The sequence below is a fragment of the Pteropus vampyrus genome, unplaced genomic scaffold, assembly GCF_000151845.1.
Source record: "Pteropus vampyrus isolate Shadow unplaced genomic scaffold, Pvam_2.0 Scaffold50, whole genome shotgun sequence".
Lineage (NCBI taxonomy): Eukaryota > Metazoa > Chordata > Mammalia > Chiroptera > Pteropodidae > Pteropus > Pteropus vampyrus.
The window spans coordinates 178,049-196,168 of NW_011888831.1; the positions used below are offsets into that span (position 1 = coordinate 178,049).

The following is an 18,120-nucleotide window of genomic DNA, read 5'->3' on the forward strand; positions in this document are numbered from 1 at the left end:
GAAGGCAGAAGAACCTAGAACTTAGCCCCTCACTCTGATGTTTCCCTTCCAACTGTCAGTTCTTTTCTTCAGAATTCTCTCTTACCATATCTGGCTGGCGTCGACCCAGATGCCATGTGATGGTCATTTGAAGACAGCTCTGTTGGACATCAGGTAGTGAGCCTATCACTGTGGCCATTGTCACATCTTCCTTGGTAGTGGGTGGGGGCATCCGCATTGTGCATGGGGCATTAGGGACCCAGGCATACCACTCTAGCTGAGAAAGAAAGTACAACCCTAGTATCCTGGTATTTAGGGTTTGAATCCCCATCTCTCCCTTTGGCATCCCAAAGTCTAGACACTTGCTTTCAGGGTCCCAGGTTTTCAGCTAGTCATACCTGGCCTTGATTGATGGCCCCATGCTGGGCACTGCATGTGAAGATACACATGGTAAGGAAATGGCAAAGTTGTTTCTGGGACTGGAAGGAGACAGGGAAACCTGGACAGGAAAGGAACAAATTTAGCGACTACAGCATGAGAGGAGATAAACAGAGGCTGATGTCTTGGGATATCTATATTTTGGAATTGATGGGTCTTTGTTCATTTATTCAAATATATTTGCATCAGACATGAATTTCAAATTCAGGCTTAAGTATTATAGGTTAGGCCAATTCCTTAACCTATCTGAACTCAATTTCTTTACCTGTAAAATGTGGATGATATCTACCTTATAAATGAGATAATGCATCATAATTACCTGGTACTCAGTAAATGATAATTATTGTCATGGAAGGTTTAGAGGCTGAAAAGTTCAAGTTATCAAATATTCTCTGCCTTAAAAAGTGGTTAGAATTTAGGGCTGCTTCCTCCTATTCTCAGGGAATTACAAATGCCTGAGTTATAAGGTAAGGAATAAGAGAAGTCAAAGGTTTCTAGTGTCACAGCCAAGAAAGGCTTTCCACAAAGGTTGCTCAGGCCACTCATTTTACAGTGGAGGTGGGGACTCAGAGACCCAATAACCCTATCTGTTAAGTGGAACAAATATAATTACTCCTTTTTTATAGATTAAAAAAAAAAAAAAATCAAAGACCAGAGAGATTAAACCGCTTGTAAGGACAGATAGTTGGAAAAAGGCAGAAGCTGACCTTGAACTCTGGTTCCTGACTGCTATTTTTAATTTTGGCACATTTTCTCTAACAAGTCTGCTGGGAAAATTAGGCAAAGGTGAGCTATGAGAACTGAGGGAGAGAGAATGATAGGCAGGTAGTAGAGATTAAAGTTAACATGTGAATGTTTTATTTTCCAAATGTAGTAGATGCTGGTTGGGGAAATATTGCCAGGTGAGGAAGAAGAGTCTTTTGGGGACATGTGGAGCCTAAGGGACAGTACTGAGATGTCCTAGAAAAGTTTGGTCTTGGAAGGGTGGGAGTGGTACAACCTCAGATTCCCCAGAGAGAGGCTTCCCCAGAATGTAGGTGTGGGTTTATTGCTTGCTGTATTTCCAGAGCCTAGCCATAATGGCTCCCTAGTAAATGTCTTTTGGCAGCAACGTTAGTGTGAAGTGTGAGAAGTAGGTACCAAAGGACGATATGAAGCAGTCCCGGCTGGCCCGTGTGTGTGTGAGAGAGGAGGTGAACCTAGAAAAGTTCAAGAAAGGCTGTTGCTTCCCCAGCAGTTAAATGTGGGTGGGGTTGCTAAAGCTAGTGACTAGATAGATCCTAAGCTAGTGGCTAGATCCCACCAGGGGTGGGAAGAGGCTGGATTGGTCAAAGGAGCATGAGCTCCATGGGACAGCACCGAGTTTGGGTTTGAGCCAAAGCATGTATAGTACTGAGTTTGTACCTAGAAATGACCTTGTATTGTGCTAAAGTGTACAGTATGCTTAGACCCTCTGTGGGTGCTGGATAGTAGCAGGAAGAAGAGAGGAAAAACAGTGAGTTATTGTGGGCTTTGGTGGAAAAATCTTCCCATTCGTATCCTCAGGTAGAAAAGTAAACAATCACGAAGAGAGACTGTGAGCCCCAGTGGTGCCTGGGCAGATCCCTCACTGGCTATGGTTCTGGACTCACTGGGCCTCATGCTATGGCAGGTTGGGGGCATCTGTGACTAGGTGTGGAAGATAGACAAAAAGGCTGATGGCCAGGGTCTCTGAGAAGGAGAATCCTTGGGTATCTAGAATTGTCCAGAGTCTTAGGAGGTGGGAATGGGATCCAGATGCTTCATGTATGGAGGGAGAGCGGGTGAAGAGGGGTTGGTGTCATGTCCCCAGAAGGGCAAGGCTGAGAAGGGGCTCTGGACAGAGTGTCCGATGAACCCCCTTCTCTGGGGAGGGATCTCACCTCGGTCTTGGGCCTGGCACAGCCCAACCTCAGTGATCTCTCGACACCAGGCCTGCAGCTCAGGGTCACCTCTTACGACATCATCCCCATGGTAGAAGAGGTGGACAATCTCCTCCACATATCTGCCCAGAGGAGAAGGGAGCTGAGCCCCTTGAGAGTAGAAAGCTGTAGCCTCTAACCTCTGCTCTGTTTCTGTGGTCTCTGTCCAACAGACTCCCATTGTGTCTGAGTATAGATCCTTCCAGACTTGCCTTTTGAGACATTCCCCAGCTCTTACTACACACTAGAGTAGAAAGGAGTAAAATGTGGTCATTAGTTCTAGGAATTCTCTATACATGGTTGATAGCCATCCTTCCTGACAAAAGTCCTGATTTGTCCAGATCCCTCAGTCTCCCCCATCCACAGCTTTCTTTGCCTTGGCTCTTTACCCCCATCCCAATCTCTTCCTTATTAGACCCTATCACTGACTCCTCACTTTCTTCATCTCTCCCAGGATTGAATCCTCTGCTCCACTTCCCCTTTCTGGACCTTTTTTGTTTCATGTTCCTTTTGTTCCATGCTGACCTCAGCCCAGAGCTCCACTCTCCCTCTCCCCAATTACCCTCCATTTCTCAGCTCCCACTCTCACCCACCGAGCAATGACCTTCCAGAGCCGTAAAGCATCATGGGCATAGAGAGCACTTGGGATTCCCAGTAGGCCCCGGTCAGCGAGATCGTCAGGAGGACAGAGGGAGCGGTAGGTCAACTGAGTCATGGCCCGACGAAGCAACTGCACATGGCCCCCTCCACCTGTGCTGACTGCCTGGGACAAGAGAGATGAGAGGCCTTGAGGAAAAAGGCAGAGCATAGTATATAAGTGGTTCAGATGTGGAGTTTTCACATTTAAAGACATCAGTATAAAGGGACAGCCTCCTGGGTTTAAGGGTCAGGGCATTCACACAGGTTGGTCTGGAGTCCTGAAAGTGGCAGGAGATCATAGAGAGTTTGATGATTAGGTGGCCTCACACCCCATTACTTCCTTACCTTATCAAATATACCTCCATCTGAGATGAGTTGGGTCCGTGCCCGGGTGTTGATCTCCATGGTGTAGCGAATGTGTGGGATCAGGAGCTGGATGGAGAAGATTGGAGGGGGTGGTTAATGGAGACTGTGCTTGGGTCCTTCCTTATTAGGGAGTGGCATCCAACATGTTGGACTTCTCTCCTCTTGATGCTTTTCTCCCTGTCAGTGCCTTTGCAGGCTGGTCTCCTTCTGCTTCTCTGATCATGTAATCTCACACTCTTTACTCCCCTGTGAGTCAGGCTCTGGAGCTAGACTGACTTGGGTTTTAACCTATACTTTGCCACTCACTTTGATCCTTATCCAAGGTAATGGACCTTCTAAGGGTTAATCTGTCTCATCACCTATGTAGCATCTCATCTGTCAACAGGGTGATGCTTACGTGAGTGATATATGAAGAGGTTTTAGTACATACAGAAGGCCTCAAGTCACAGCTGTTATCATTTATCTTCGTTATTTCCACCTTGTGTGTAGGTAACTTTAAGAATCAGCTCCTCTTGATTTTCTTTCATACTTCTATCATGTGTGTCCTCATAGCTTAAATTTTCCTCTCTATTCATTATCAAAGCCACACCTTCATCTTCTGGTCACTTCACTGTTGTTTTGGGGGGGGGGGCGGATGGGTACCTTTAGTCAGAATAAGAAGAGCCACATTGAGCTACCTTCTTAAGCAGCAGAGGGGTTGTCATTGAATCTGCCCCACCCCCAATTATGCAGTTAGGCTCCCTCTATTTTTAATAGCTTTTTAAAAAATAACTTTCCTTAGGTAGTAAAAAAGGCCACCTGATAAATCACATACACTTTTTTTTTTTTTTAATCTCAGACTATTTGGTCTTCATTTCCACCTGGTTTATATACAGGTTTCATGCAGTGTTGGTATTTATCTGAGTTGTTGATACTGGACACAGAAAGCGATGCAAGTGAGACATCTGGTGTCAGAATGGCAAAGCAGCTTACATTAGTCTTAAACTTTTCAGATAGTTCATGAAAGATGCTGAGCGTCATAGCCCAAAGTCCACAAGAGGAGAGAAGACACCCAAGGAGAAACAACTCCTAATAATAGTAATAATAATTGTAAGAACTAATGGTTTTTGTAGCTTTGAGATGGTGTCACATTATGTCACTTTGATTCTTCAGCAGCCCCACGATGGAGCTCCTGCTGTCCTCATTTAGAGATGAGGACATTGAAGCAAGCATCTGGTAAGTACCAAGATCAGGATTCAGGAATCCAACCCCGGCAGTCTGAATCCACAGCCTGCACACATAACCTTTATGACATTTGCAGGTTCTCTTGTGTGTCCTGATAGCACTCGGGTTTCCTATGTACTGAAGTTGTTTTCGATCAGTGGATATAGGTGGGGAAAGGGATTAACTAGTAAAGGGGGATTTTAAATGTGAATAGAGGCTTAACCTTTTCAAGATGAGCAGAAGATGGTGATACAGGAGCACCATCAAATAAGTAAAATCCAAGATTCTATTAATCACACAGGTCTCCATCTTGTCTGTGTTACCCCAGACTCAATCAGGCCATAGCTACCATTGGCCAGGCTTGGGAGGTTGGGGTGTAGGCCCCCAGCTTGAAACACTGTTCATTTGTTCTCCTTACCAGGTACTTAGTGCTTATCTTGCCAACATTTCAAACTCCATGGACCTAACACCGAATGCCTCATGTTTGCTTCCAAACTGGCTTCTTCTCCTGCTTGGCTGTTTTTGACAGTTGCTCTAGTTCATAAGCTTTTATCAGTGTTGTACCTTTTCTGCTATGTTCCCTATATCTAAAGTGTCATCAAGATTTTGAGATCATTTTAAAGCAAGCACAAGTCTTATTTTGCTGCTTTCTTCTGCCTAGCAGTAGATACTGAACTCACTTCGTTATAAAATTATAACACGCCCACCCCATGGGTTCTTAGGTGTTGCAGAAGCTTAGACCTCTGACCTTTCTCTCTCTAGTCTTATTCCAAGGCATGTGCACCTGCTATTTCCCCCCTTTATCAAGTCTTTGATTTCCTTTTCATTACTGTCACTGCCTTGCATGTCTTTTTCCTCCTCTTTGCTAGGTAGGCAGCCTGCTCTCCTTGCCTTGATCTGTTCATACTTAGCGGATTCCTCCGTTGAGGCAGGACATTCTCCAATCACTACTATAGTGCTTATAGGGTGTTTCTTGTAATTTCAAATTCTAGTTCCAGATATTGTTCTCTGGTTGGTGATTATGGGCATCACTTGTCTTCCTAGCTAAATAATAAATCTCCTAAGGCAGGAGCAAGGCTTTTGTTTTACTAACAATATTCTAGCAATACTCCAGGCCCATTGCTAGATTGTCAGATCTCTGGAATTTCAGAAGGTTTCCTTATAATAAGGCCTGAAGAAACATTAAGTGACTTGACTCAATTAAAATACAAGTCTTAAGTATTGATACAGTCTTCCTTCTCATCTCCCCTCTTTCTTTCACAAATTGATATAATTTTTGCTGCTGCAGTATCATTTGATATTGGCAATTTCCTCTTTCGGGTCTGAAGGAGATGGGACATGGAAGGCAGAGGATTTACCTTGAAGACAGGGTGCAGTCCTGGGAGGCACCTCATGGTGGCAACAGCAACAACTTCAGCCACCAGATGAGTGTTCAGCAGATGGTATTGGAGCTGGTGCAGTTGAAAATCTGAAGTTCGGACCCAGGACTTTGCCAGGAGCCAGGCAAGTGGAGGATCTGAGGGCAGGAACAGTGGTGGGGTGGGGAAGCTGGGGCTGGGAGGCTGGATCTAGGAAAAAGAAATTAAGCATTTATTGAACTCCTACTTTATGTATGACATTATGGTCACCCTTCTTGGAGGAAAAAGAAGAGTAAGTAAGATTATTATTTTCCAGGAGGTTATAATCTAGTAGGAGGAATGAGGACCCTTCTGCTTTGCATCTCACTAGCTGTGGTGCCATGTGAGTGCCATGTAGTCAGGTTCAAAGGAGGAGAGATAGAAGCAAGCGTCCAATAAGGAGATCCTAACAGTGGTCTGGGAGAAACATGATGGGAATCTGAGTTAGGGTGGGAGAATGAAAAGGAGAAGCTGGATGTGTGAGTGACTGGGTTTGCTCACTGACTGTTGAGAACTTTGAGATAAAAGATATTCAGGAGACAATGGGTATTTAGAGTCAGAGGCTACTGAGAGATTATATAGCAATTCTCAACATGTATTTCCAAACTAGCAGCATCAGCATTACTTTGGAACTTGTTAGAAATGCAAATTCTCAGTCTCCACCCCAGATCTACTGAATCAGAAAATCTGGTAGTGGGACCCAGCAACTTGTGTTTTAACAAGCCCTTTAGGCGGTTCTGATGCACACTAAAGTTTGAGAACCACTGGGTATGGGATGAGAACTCCAAAAGGCCATTATGACTCTTGAACAAGTACTTCCAGTTGGGTGAGTCAGGGGAAATCAGGCTGCAAGCAAGGAGTGACATGAGGACATGTCTCCCTGCATGAGGATGGAATTTGAGAGCCAAGAGCCAGGAAGCTGGGTTCCTGGGTCCCAACCCAGAGGTTGAGTTGAACATAGAGCAGAGTTGGAAGGGGGAATGCCCAGAGCACCTCACCTGGATGACCAGGGGTAGCAGCTTCCCACTAGGTTCCATCCTCATCATGACGAGAGGGGCAGCCAGATACTGCTTCTCTCCTCTGATCACATTGGCTGGAATTCCATCCAGCAGGATAAAGTCAGCTTCAAACAGGGAATTGTTCTAGGGAAAGGAGAAATGTGTCCGTGATTATTCGAGTTCAACCCTCAGAGGGCCAGGGCAAAGCGGGGAAGACATTTAAAGACATTTATCTAGCTTCTTGCCATCATCCTATATCAGCACTAAAGTCCTACTGGCAGAACCAGAGCATCTGGTCCATTCCTCTCCTTTTAAAATAATGAAGAAACAGCCTAGTGTGGGTTGATGCCTTGTACAGGATGTGTGATAGCAGATCTGGGTTTAGAACCAAGCTCCTCAGTCCAATTTGCATTATAGGCATTATAAACTCTTCTTGTCAAGATGGCCAGGCTCCTTCCCCATCCTCCAGGGCTCTGCTCCCTGTGTTTGGCTCCCACCAGCTCAGCAAACACTCTTGCACTCCCTGTCCAAATCTCACCTCCTCTGCCAAGTAATCTACAGAGGTTCCCCTGACTACTATTGCCACCAAATCCAAACATGCATGTGTGTGGACATGCTCACATCCAGCTTGCTCGTCTGCCTCACATCCAGCTCATCTTTTCCAAACCCAGCCCTCCTCCAGGAGAGCTCGCCAGTTTTCCCCACCTGATGGTGCTTCATCTTTCTCCCTGCCCTTGAATACTGGTGTTGGGAGCATTGACATCAATCCGGGAATATCACAGTCCCTGCTAACATCTCTGGCCCCATCTACACTCTGGGAATCCATGCTGGCAGCTCCTCATCATTTCCCCTACATTATCATCTCTGAGCTTTTTCAGCATAGGACTCTGCACCAAAAGACAGTGGTTTATCACAGTCTCTTCCCTGACTCATAGTTAGTCCCTCCCCTTCACCATTTCTCCTCCCCACACAGCCAAAGGGAGAACAGTGGAGGGTAGGAAGAGGTACCTGGAGTTCTTTCTCCAACTGGGTCTGAAGCTCCTCCATTCCTGAGGGCAGCACTAGCCGGGAGGGCAGAGAGATGGAGCGTCTCAACAGCATGGGGTTGGCACCATTGAGGAACTGGTAGCCAAAAAACTCGTCATCCTGCCAGCACTGGCGAACCTTCTCTGTGGGGTCAGGGTGGCAGGTAGGAGGATATTCACCATAATCCAGTGTACCTCCTCCAGGCTCTACCACAGTGATTCAGGCAGATGACCACCCTGTATCCAGCCACCCCCCCTTTTTTTTCTTGAAGACTTTTCTGAGATAACCAGGAACAATAAAGTCTCATCTGGCAAGGAGTCATGGGGGACTGTGGAGTGTGAAGGGCAGGTCATCAAAAGGGGCCATCAAGGGATTATAGAGACCTGGGGGAACCACTGACCAGCCAGGGTGCTCTTCTGGCCCCAGAAGATCTGATCAAAATCCTCCAGGTGCTTCCAGGAGCTCAGGAGGGTGTAAGCACGCTTAAGCATTATCTCCAGTTTCCTAGGACAGGTATCAAGGTATGAATTCATTTGCTGATTCCTCAGCCCCTCACCATTTACAACCATCCTTAGATCTCCCTGTCTTTATTCCACTCTGAGCTCTGGGCTTTTCCTCACCCTGCCTTCAGTGTCCATTCAAAGTCCAGCCTCTTCTCCTCGCAGAATCTCACATTTAGAGGTAGATCATCCTCACAGCCTGCAGCTATCGTCAGGGGTAACCCTTCCTTCCAGGTGGCCCAGCTAGGAAATGGGGACAAGGCTCAGGGAGGGTGTCCAGGTCAGTGATGTGGGCAGGGTTAGGAGAGGGAGGTACACCTTGGGGGCCTAATATGGATGGGTGGTCACCAGTATGTCTGTCGTCTTTCCTTCAGTTCCTTCTCTCGATGCTTCTGGAACACATCCAATGCATTGTCTCCTGCCAGGCGGGCTGGGGAGGCAGTAAGACTGTTGGCCACACAGTTTTGTGTGATCCTATGCTTTCCCCTGCTTGTCCTCACCTTCCTTTTCATAGGCACAGTCCATGTGTTCATTCGTGCTGTTGCTTTTATCTCTGGCTCTGCCTCATTTTATTGATTCTCAAGACACATTTATCTCATCTTAGCCAACCTTGCACTCCTGATTTCACTTAGCCCTCATCTCTTGCCTTGGGACAAAAATGTCATTTTTGCCACCCTTTCGTGTCCCTTAACTCATCTTTCCCTACCTGATCCTGTTTCATCAATATCTATGATTGGATAAATCGCCTAAATGAACGTGATAAAATCTTAATCACTCCTTTGCCCCCACTTATGTATACTATATATTGTTTTGGCGCATTTCACTTCTTGAACCTCACCTGCCACACCCTCAACTGTCTTCAAAGCTCTGTTTGCTTTCTTTAACTGACTTCATCTTAGACTTACCATTATAATCTATATTTACTGACTTCTTCCTGCTCTTACAGTACTGATACTCAGCTATCTATATTTAATGTTTCCATCCTTTCTGTTCTTGTACTCCTTTGTCTCTATATTCGTTTTTCTTATTTCCCACAGTAACTGATTCAATATTTGCTGTCCTCATTCATCCCCATCCCTGCCCTCACGGTTGTCTCCATGTTTTTCAACCACAGCACCTCTCTGTGTCATACTGTTTGCTTCCCTTAACTGTCTCCTCTCAAGTATCACCCACCATCCCCTATTCTATGTGCTACCCATACCTGTCCCTGCCCTGACTTGTTCCCAGTCACATACAGAACTCCTTTCAATGTTTACTCTGATGCTTCAGTTTTCCAGCATTGCTGCAACTCCCATTTGTCCTCACCTTCTTAGGTAATGGGATCTACACATCACTGATTTCTCTGTCCAGTCCCACTTCCAGCCTTTTTAATTCTATGTATAACTTTGAGACTTTATAACTTTCCTGCGTTTTCTGCCTTCTCCACCCTTAACCTAATGAGCACCCACTTTTTTCAAAGCCCCTCTGACCTTCCTCACTGCTACCCCCTCCCCTCCCCGCCGTAGTCCTGATGCCCAGCTCCCATGTCCCGGAAGTGGCCCCTCACCAGTGCCCTCCGGCAGGCTCAACACGCCTTCGCCCTGCACCCAGCTGTAGCATGGGAAGGCAGTTTCCACGTAGTCTCCGGGCCCTTGCACTGTGATACGGTCGCAGAACCACGCGTTGTCCACCAGGGAGTGGTGTTTGCATAGCTTCACGAACTGCAGTGGCCCCAAGTCCTCGGGAATATCGTGCTCAAACTCCAACTCCTGTAGGGTGCAGAACCTCGCAAGACTTAGTAGCAGGCACCCCGGAGAGGCCGTTTTATTGGGGATTCAGGACACCCTGTGGAGGCCGGTGATAAGGCATCCCTTCGTTCCCTTCTCCCGACACTAGGAATGGTGGATCTCAGACACCCCTCGCACAAGGAGAACCAGGGACGCAATGCGTTACCCGCAGTGCCTTGAAATGAGGACTGAACATCACCTACACCCGTCTATGAACTGAGCTCTCACCGCGCCAGTGCTCTCCGAGGACCTTCCCCTTTGACCCCTGATCCCATAATGACCCTGGCCTGTGGTCAATTGGGGAAGAAGTGGAGGCTGCTGAGGACTATGGTTGCGGGGAGGTAGAAAGGGGTTGAGCCCAGCAGGGGCCCGGCCTCTGATCCTCTCCCCGGCCAGGAGAGGCGCCGACTGCTTCCCCAGACCCCAGCCCAGAAAGTCTGAGCCACAGCTGTCGCCTCCCACCACGAGCCCGAGCCCTGCCTGGACCGAGACCGGGATCGGAGTCCCAGCTTCCCCTGCTGACCTGGCCCCGCGCGGGTCGCAGCTGCAGCTCCAGCTCTGACTCCCCGCGCACCCCGACCAGCCACAGCTGCACACGGTTGTGCGACCCAGAGAAGAGCCAGGCCCCAGTGGCCACACGGATGCGGTAGCGACCCATGGCGGGCCTCTGACAACTTGGGCGATGGGGAGCAGGATCCTGCACTTCTTGGGACAGCCCAGGGCCTTCGCCGTGTGTCGAGGTTCCTTAGGGCCGGTTCCAGGCCTTTAAAGATGGGTCTGGGTCCCCACCCTCAACTTTCAGGCTCTCCCAAGTCCCCGCCCCAGACTAGCCTGAACCTGCCAGCGGCTGAGCAGGCTGTGAGGAAGGGCCGCGCCTCCCGGGCGGGAGCGTAACTACGGGAAGATGAAGGGGCCCAGGCGTGGGAGAGGCCGAGACAGTTGATGGATGTGCCCCGGCTTCCTGAACCTCCCGGCTAGGCCTGGGACCAGGAGCTTCAGGGTTGGAGGGAGCAAGGAAGAGAACATTTCCCCAGGTCTCCAGGCCTTTTGGAGAGCTAGGAAGAAAAGCGAGTGAGTTGGCCTTGCAAACAGAGGGTAACATCTCCCCTTTCCTGGGCTGGGGTCTGGGGAAGGCGGTGGGCTGCTTCTGGAAGGCCAGCCTAGGAGGCTTCGCTGGACTGCTAGACCTGCTATGGTCCAGAAAGTCTTCAGTTCCTGAATTCTACCTCATTTGAGCCCAGTCCTTCAATAAATGACTAGAGGTTCCCCAGGCTGCCTAGAACCTGGAAAAGTGACAGCTCAAAGACTTGCTCCCTACCTCTCCCTCAACCTGGTTTCAAATATCCCTGCATTAGGATCCCAAGTGCACCAGATAATAAGAGAGGCCTAACAAGCTGGCCAGTGAAAGCCTCCTTTTGTCCAACCTTCATAATGGGTGCAGAAAATGTTAGAGACCCAGGTGTTAGGGTGCAGTATGGAGTCACTTGGGGACCAGCATACATGGGCAATTTCCACGAACTTTGCCTTTTCCAGCTTCTTCCCCTTCTTTATATTCCAGGCAAATATTTATTCTGGCCTCATTTTACTGACGCTGGTGCCTGCTTCCCCTACCAGAATTCAGTTTTCTCCTAAAAAATTACATGTGAACAGGTATGAAGTTCCATTTCTTTCTTCTCTTGTGTTTATCCCCCCACCCCCCAGGCTATTTCCTCCTGGTCCTTCGTGGCACTCAGGAGAGAAAACCAAGGAGTAGCAGTAGGGCCATTGCTGGTTAAGGACTTTGTAAACATTGAAAGGATTCAGGTCTCAAGATTTGTCACCCAGGAATCAGATGAAGTTTCTCAAAGGTCTCTATTTAGATCTTCTTGATCTAAGTTATTATAAGCACTTGGCTCACAGTAAATGTGTCTGGTGGCCTGGGCTAAGCCAGGGCAAGGTAAATCTACTTTCTTGAGCCAGACCCTCAGAAATGACTTGGCATGTTGGTTACCGTTAAGGGTAAAAGGGATTCTGGTCTTGTCCTCCAGCTTCCAGACCTCACGGAAGTGTCTAATCCATATCGAGTGCCCTTCCTCTTCTTATCTTATAGGCCCACTCCTGCCCGCATCCTCTGTGCTCAGGACTGGTGTTTGCCATATGCTGGCCCCCAATTTCCAGCACTTTTGGGGGTCAGCCTACCTGTAATATCCAAATAGAATGGCTCACATCTCTATCCTATGTAGTAGCTAAATCTGGTGTTTCCACACACTCTTTAGAGGTCACTTTTGCCTAGAAAAGAGGTTGTTACAAACCTACTTCCAAAATCAGTCCATACTTCAGCCTGCTTCCCTGCTGATGATACCTTTTCTACCCACTCTAGTGTACTGTGAGGTCACATGGTTGTGGAGTGTGGGAATGGGGGGATGAGTACTTAAGAACAATTATCCAAGCTACTGCATGTGCTCAATGAGTGAATATCTTAAAACACTTAGACAATGCCTGGCACATAGTCCCTGTATCTATTAGCTGCTATTATTCTATTATTTACAGAGTGGAAACAATTTCCAATTGAATGTCAGCATCACTCCTAGGAATTCCTCTGCCATTCTCTACCATGTACTGTTTTCCCATGTCCCTCCATAGGCCCCAACCTCCCACCAGGAATCTTACTCCTCCAGATCCTTCCTCCCACTTCTTTTGTTCTTTTTCCTTTTTAAACACATGCATTATGTTGGGGGAATATAATTAAAAACAAAATTTACCAACCCAGGAAAACCTCTCCATGAAGGTAGCAGAGAAAGAAAACAGATTTATTATTGAATGAGCATTAAACCAGAGTGCGATATGAATCACCAGCAATCCGCTAAGAGACCGCAAAGACAGAAATCTCGTCCTTCTATGTAGCCAAGTAGATACAACCCATGACACACATGTTCTCAAGATAAACAATAACTAGTTCTCAAGTAAGAGGCTTAATAGCACCATTTGTCATGCATAGTTCATCCTAACTTTACCTGGTAATTAGTGACCTGTGTTATTAATAGGCTTTATTGTAGGAAAAGCAAAGTTCTTGTATCTTTATGACAGGAAGTAATTTTGCAACTTGGAGCAAGATGCCTACCTCAGTTAGGCTCTTAACGTCTCACAGAAATTAAGAGTTAGGGCTGCTGTCTCCCTTGATTTCAAAGAGATGGCTCCCAGGGCCTTGGGAATGACCTTCCTTGATCACAAAGTTGGCAAGAAGCTTCTTTAACTTCTACAAAGATCTACAACATTTCAAAGAGAACTTAAAATTACAAGTTTTCTAAAGTAATGCTCTAAGAAAAGGGAGGGTGGGGGAGAAATCTTTTTTGTTTGTTTGTGTTTTGTTTTTTTTATTATGGTGATATGGGTTAACAAAATCCAGTAAGTTTCAGGTGTACAATTCAACATAAGGCATATATACACATTGCATTTTGTGTTCATCTCATAGTTAGATAACTTTCTGTCACCACATATTTGACCCCTTTTATCCCATCTATCTCACCCCTCCATCCTCCTGCGCTACACTCCGGTAACAACTAGTCTATTGTCCATGTCCATGAGTCTCTGCTTGTTTGTCCTGTTCATTTGTTGCTTTTAGGTTTATATAAATGATATCATGTAGTTTTCAACTTTTTCTGTCTGGCTTATTTTGCTTAGCATGGTTATCTCAAGGTCCATCTATGTTGTCACAAATGGCAATATTTCATCCCGTCTTATGGCTGAGTAATATTCCATTATATATATGTACTACAGCTTCTTTATCCAATCATCTGTTGTAGGACACTTTGGTTGCTTTCATGTCCTGGCCACTGCGAATAATGCTGCTATGAACATGGGTGTTCAGATATGGGTTTTCAAGTCTTTGGAGTAAATACCCAGTAGGATTGCTGGATCATATGGTAGATCAATTCTTAGTTTTTTGAGGAACCTCCATACTATTTTCCATAATGGCTGTACCAATTCACAGTCCCACCAGCAGTGTATGAGGGTTCCTTTTTCTCTACATCTTCTCCAACATTTGTTATTACTTGTCCCGTGGATCACAGCTATTCTAACAGGTGTGAGATAGTATCTCATTGTGGTTTTGATTTGTGTTTCCCTAATAGATAGCGATATTGAGCATCTTTTCATATGTTTGTTTGCTACATGTATGTCTTCTTGGGAGGAGTGTCTGTTCAGGTCCTCTGCCCATTTTTTGATTGGATCATTTGGTTTTTTTGTGGTTGTTATTGACTTGTATGAGCTCTTTGTATATTTTGGATATTAGACCCTTATCGGAGGCATTGCTTACAAATATATTTTCCCAGTCGGTTGGTTGTCTCTTTACCTTGTTGACAGTTTCTTTTGCTGAGCAGAAACTTTTTAGTTTGACATAGTCCCATTCATTTATTTTTGCTTTTACTTACCTTGCCTTTGAAGTCAAGTTCATAAAATCCTCTTTTGGTCCAAGGTCCATGAGTTTAGTTCCTACGTTTTCTTCTATGCATTTTATTGTTTCAGGTCTTATATTCAGGTCCTTAATGCATTTTGAATTAATTTTGGTGTATGGTGATAGACAACAGTCTAGTTTCATTCTTTTGCAGGTGGCTGTCCAGTTTTTCCAGCACCATTTATTGAAGAGGCTTTCCTTTCTCCACTTTATGTTTTTGGCTCTTTTGTCAAAAATTATTTGCCCACATAAACATGGGTTTACTTCTGTTCTACTGGTTTGTGTGTCTTTTTCTCCCAATACCATGCCGTTTTGATTATGGTCGCTTTGTAGTATAATTTGAAGTCAGGCAGAATGATGCCTCTAGCCTCATTCTTTTTTCTCAGGATGGCTTTGGCAATTCGGGGTCTTTTGTGCTTCCATACGAATAGGATGATTTTTTTTGTTGTTGTTCTATTTCTTTAAACAATGCCGATGGGATTTTGATGGGGATTGCATTAAATTTGTATAATGCTTTAGGTAATAAGGTCATTTTAACTACATTGGTTCTTCCAATCCAGGAACACAGAATATCTTTCCATTTCTCTGTATCTTCTTTGATTTTTTTTTAAATAGGGTCTTGTAGTTTTCATTATATAGGTCTTTCACATGTTTTGTTAAATTTATTCCTAGGTATTTTATTCTTTTTGTTGCAATTGCAGAAGGAATTATTTTTTCCACTTATTTTTTCTGACAATTCATTATTAGAGTATAGGAATGCTATGGATTTTTGAATGCTGATTTTGCCTCCAGAAACTTTACTGTATTTGCTTATTGTTTCTAGTAGTGTTATTGTGGAGTCTTTAGGGTTTTCTATATAGAGAATCATGTCATCCCCAAAAGTGACAGTTTGACTTCTTCATTTTCTATTTGGATGCCTTTTATATCTTTGTCTTGCCTGATTGTACTCGCTGGGACCTCCAATGTTATATTGAATAACAGTGGCAATACTGGACAGCCTTGTCTTGTTCCTGATCTTAGAGGAAAGGTTTTTAGTTTTTCGCCATTAAGTATAATGTTGGTTGAGGGTTTGTCATAGATGGCCTTTATTATATTAAGGTACTTTCCTTCTATACAGATTTTGTTAAGTGTTTTGATCATAAATGGATGCTGTATTTTGTCGAAGGCTTTTCTGCATCTATTGATATGGTCAAATGATTCTTATTTTTTAATTTGTTTTTATGTTGAACCATCCCTGATTACATACCACAATCAAGTGAGCTTCATCCCCTAGCATGAAGCTCACTTGATTGTGGTATGTAATCTTTTTAATATGTTGCTATATTCAGTTCACTAGTATCTGATTTAGGATTTTTGCATCTGTGTTCATGAGAGATATGTCTGTAGTTTTCTTTTCTTGTGTTATCTTTACCAGGTTTTGGCATCAGGGTAATATTAGCCTCATAAAATGAGTTGGAAGGTATTGCCTCCTCTTCAAATTTTTGGCAGAGTTTGAGGAGAATAGGTTTTACAACTTCCATGAATGTTTGATAGAATTCACTAGTGAAGCCATCTGGTTCCGGACTTTTACTTTTTGGTAGGTTTTTGATGATTGTTTCAATTTCCATACTGCTGAGCCGTCAATTTAGATTTTCTAGTTCTTCTTGATTCAGTCTAGGAAGGTTGTATCTTTCTAAGTATTTGTCTATTTCTTTTAGGTTATTAAATTTAGTGTTATGTACTTTTTCATAGTATTCTTGTATAATCCTTTGTATTTCTGTGGTTTCTGTCATAATTTCTCCTCTTTTATCTGTGATTTTGTTAATTTGTGTCCTTTCTCTCTTTTTTTTTTTTTTTAGTGAGTCTAGCCAGGGGTTTGTCAATTTTATTAACCTTCTCAAATAACCAGCTCTTTGTTGCATTTATTTTTTCTATTGTTTTTTTTTTTCAATTCATTTAATTCTGCTTTAATTTTGATTATTTCTTTCCTTCTGCTCACTTTAGGCTTCATTCGTTCTTCCTTTTCTAGTTTTTTAAGATGAAGCATTAACTTGTTTATTTGGGTTCGTTCTTGTTTTTGGAGAGAGGTCCGTAATGATATGAACTTTCCTCTTATGACCATTTTTGCCATGTCCCAAAAGTTTTGATATGTTGTAGTATCATTATCATTCGTTTCTATGTATCTCTTGATATCTCTTTTCATTTCTTTTCTGACCAGGTTATTCTTCAGTAGCATGTTGTTTAATTTTCATGTATTTGTGGTTCTTTCCTCTTTCTTTTTACAGTTGATCTCTAGTTTCAAAGCATTATGATCAGAGAATATGGTTGGTATGATTTCAACCCTCTTATATTTGTTGAGGCTATTTCTGTGTCTCAGTATGTGGTCAATCCTTGAGAATGTCCATGTGCACTAGAGAAGAATGTATAAGTAGCTGTTTTGGGATGGAAGGCTCTGTAAATGTCAATTATGTCTAGTTGGTGTAATAGGTCACTTAAAGATGTTATTTCCCTATTGATTTTCTGTTTGGATGATCTGTTCATAGATCTGACAGTAGGGTATTTAGGTCCCCTACTACGATAGTGTTTTGGTCTGTTTCTCTCTTTAGTTCTGTTAGTAATTGCTTTACATATTTCAGGGCTCCCTGATTGGGAGCATAGATATTAATAAGTGTTATGTCTTCTTGGTGCGTGATTCCCTTTATCATTTTGAAGCATCCCTCCGTATCTTTCTTTACCTTTTTTATTTTGAAGTCTATTTTGTCCGATATTAGTACCACTACTTCTGTTTCTCTCTGAATGCCATTTGCTTGAAATATTATGATCCACCCTTTTACTTTGAGTCTATTTTTGTCTTTGGAACTGAGATATGTCTCCTGAAGGCAGCATATGGTTGGGTTTTGATTTTTGATCCATTCTGCAACTCTGTGCCTTTTTATTGGTGAGTTCAGTCTATTTACATTTAGCGTGATTATTGAAATATGAGGTTTTTCTATAGCCATTTTATGTTTTGCTTTCTGATAGCTTGGTGTTTCCATTGCTTCCTTGTCCTTGTGTTTCTGTTTGTTTGTTTGTTTGTTTGTTTGTTTTGTTTTTAATTTTGGTCGGGTTTTATGGTTTTTCCATCTGGTCCTTCTTGTTTTATGTTATATACTTCAGTTCTGAATCTTTGGTGTGTGGTTACCATTACAAATATGTAGTGGATAATACATACATACACACATATATATGTGTATATATACACACACACTAGTCCGTTTTCTTCTGCATGTGCCTTATCTCCTTTTGCAAATTTGGATCTTTAAATCCTCCCCTTTTCTGTTATTGTTGTCTCAGTTTGTCTTTATGTATGCTGAACGTTCATTACTATCTTGCAATAGCAAATCTCTTCTTATTGTTTAAGCTTATAATGCTGTTCGAAATAAGGGTTGCATTCCTCTGCTTCTATCTGCCTGATAGT

At 44.0% G+C, this 18,120-nt stretch overlaps 1 protein-coding gene and 1 long non-coding RNA gene across 3 annotated transcripts in view; one reads left to right on the plus strand and one right to left on the minus strand.

Moving 5' to 3' along the window:
- The window catches only part of LOC111739365, an 8,354-nt gene extending 2,327 nt beyond the window's left edge, over nucleotides 1-6,027 (plus strand). The window contains exons 2-3 of one of the 2 annotated variants that reach the window (XR_002780221.1): nucleotides 4,515-4,577; nucleotides 5,894-6,027. This is a non-coding gene — a long non-coding RNA (uncharacterized LOC111739365). Of the gene's footprint in view, nucleotides 1-4,514; nucleotides 4,578-5,853 lie in introns of both variants that reach the window. The other variant, XR_002780220.1, reaches the window with a different exon arrangement.
- Nucleotides 166-10,910, minus strand: ALOX12 (arachidonate 12-lipoxygenase, 12S type). The gene is made up of 12 exons (XM_023530394.1): nucleotides 10,776-10,910; nucleotides 10,033-10,234; nucleotides 8,835-8,916; nucleotides 8,607-8,729; nucleotides 8,387-8,490; nucleotides 7,969-8,129; nucleotides 6,961-7,104; nucleotides 5,924-6,133; nucleotides 3,342-3,428; nucleotides 2,951-3,120; nucleotides 2,319-2,440; nucleotides 166-478 (listed from the first exon to the last, which is right to left on the minus strand). Exons 1-12 carry the CDS (start codon nucleotides 10,908-10,910, stop codon nucleotides 372-374), a joined length of 1,647 nt encoding a protein of 548 aa, XP_023386162.1. The 3' UTR covers nucleotides 166-371.
- Nucleotides 10,911-18,120: the final 7,210 nt, after the last annotated feature.

Bases quoted from the DNA above. Each gene is read 5' to 3' on its own strand.
- ALOX12 (XM_023530394.1), bottom strand. From the start codon at position 10,910: ATGGGTCGCTACCGCATCCGTGTGGCCACTGGGGCCTGGCTCTTCTCT. The intron at 8,730-8,834 runs GTGACCACCCAT...CCCATTTCCTAG, and splicing joins GAAAGACGACAGACATACTG to CTGGGCCACCTGGAAGGAAG. The intron at 6,134-6,960 runs GTGAGGTGCTCT...TCTTTTTCCTAG, and splicing joins TGCTACCCCTGGTCATCCAG to ATCCAGCCTCCCAGCCCCAG.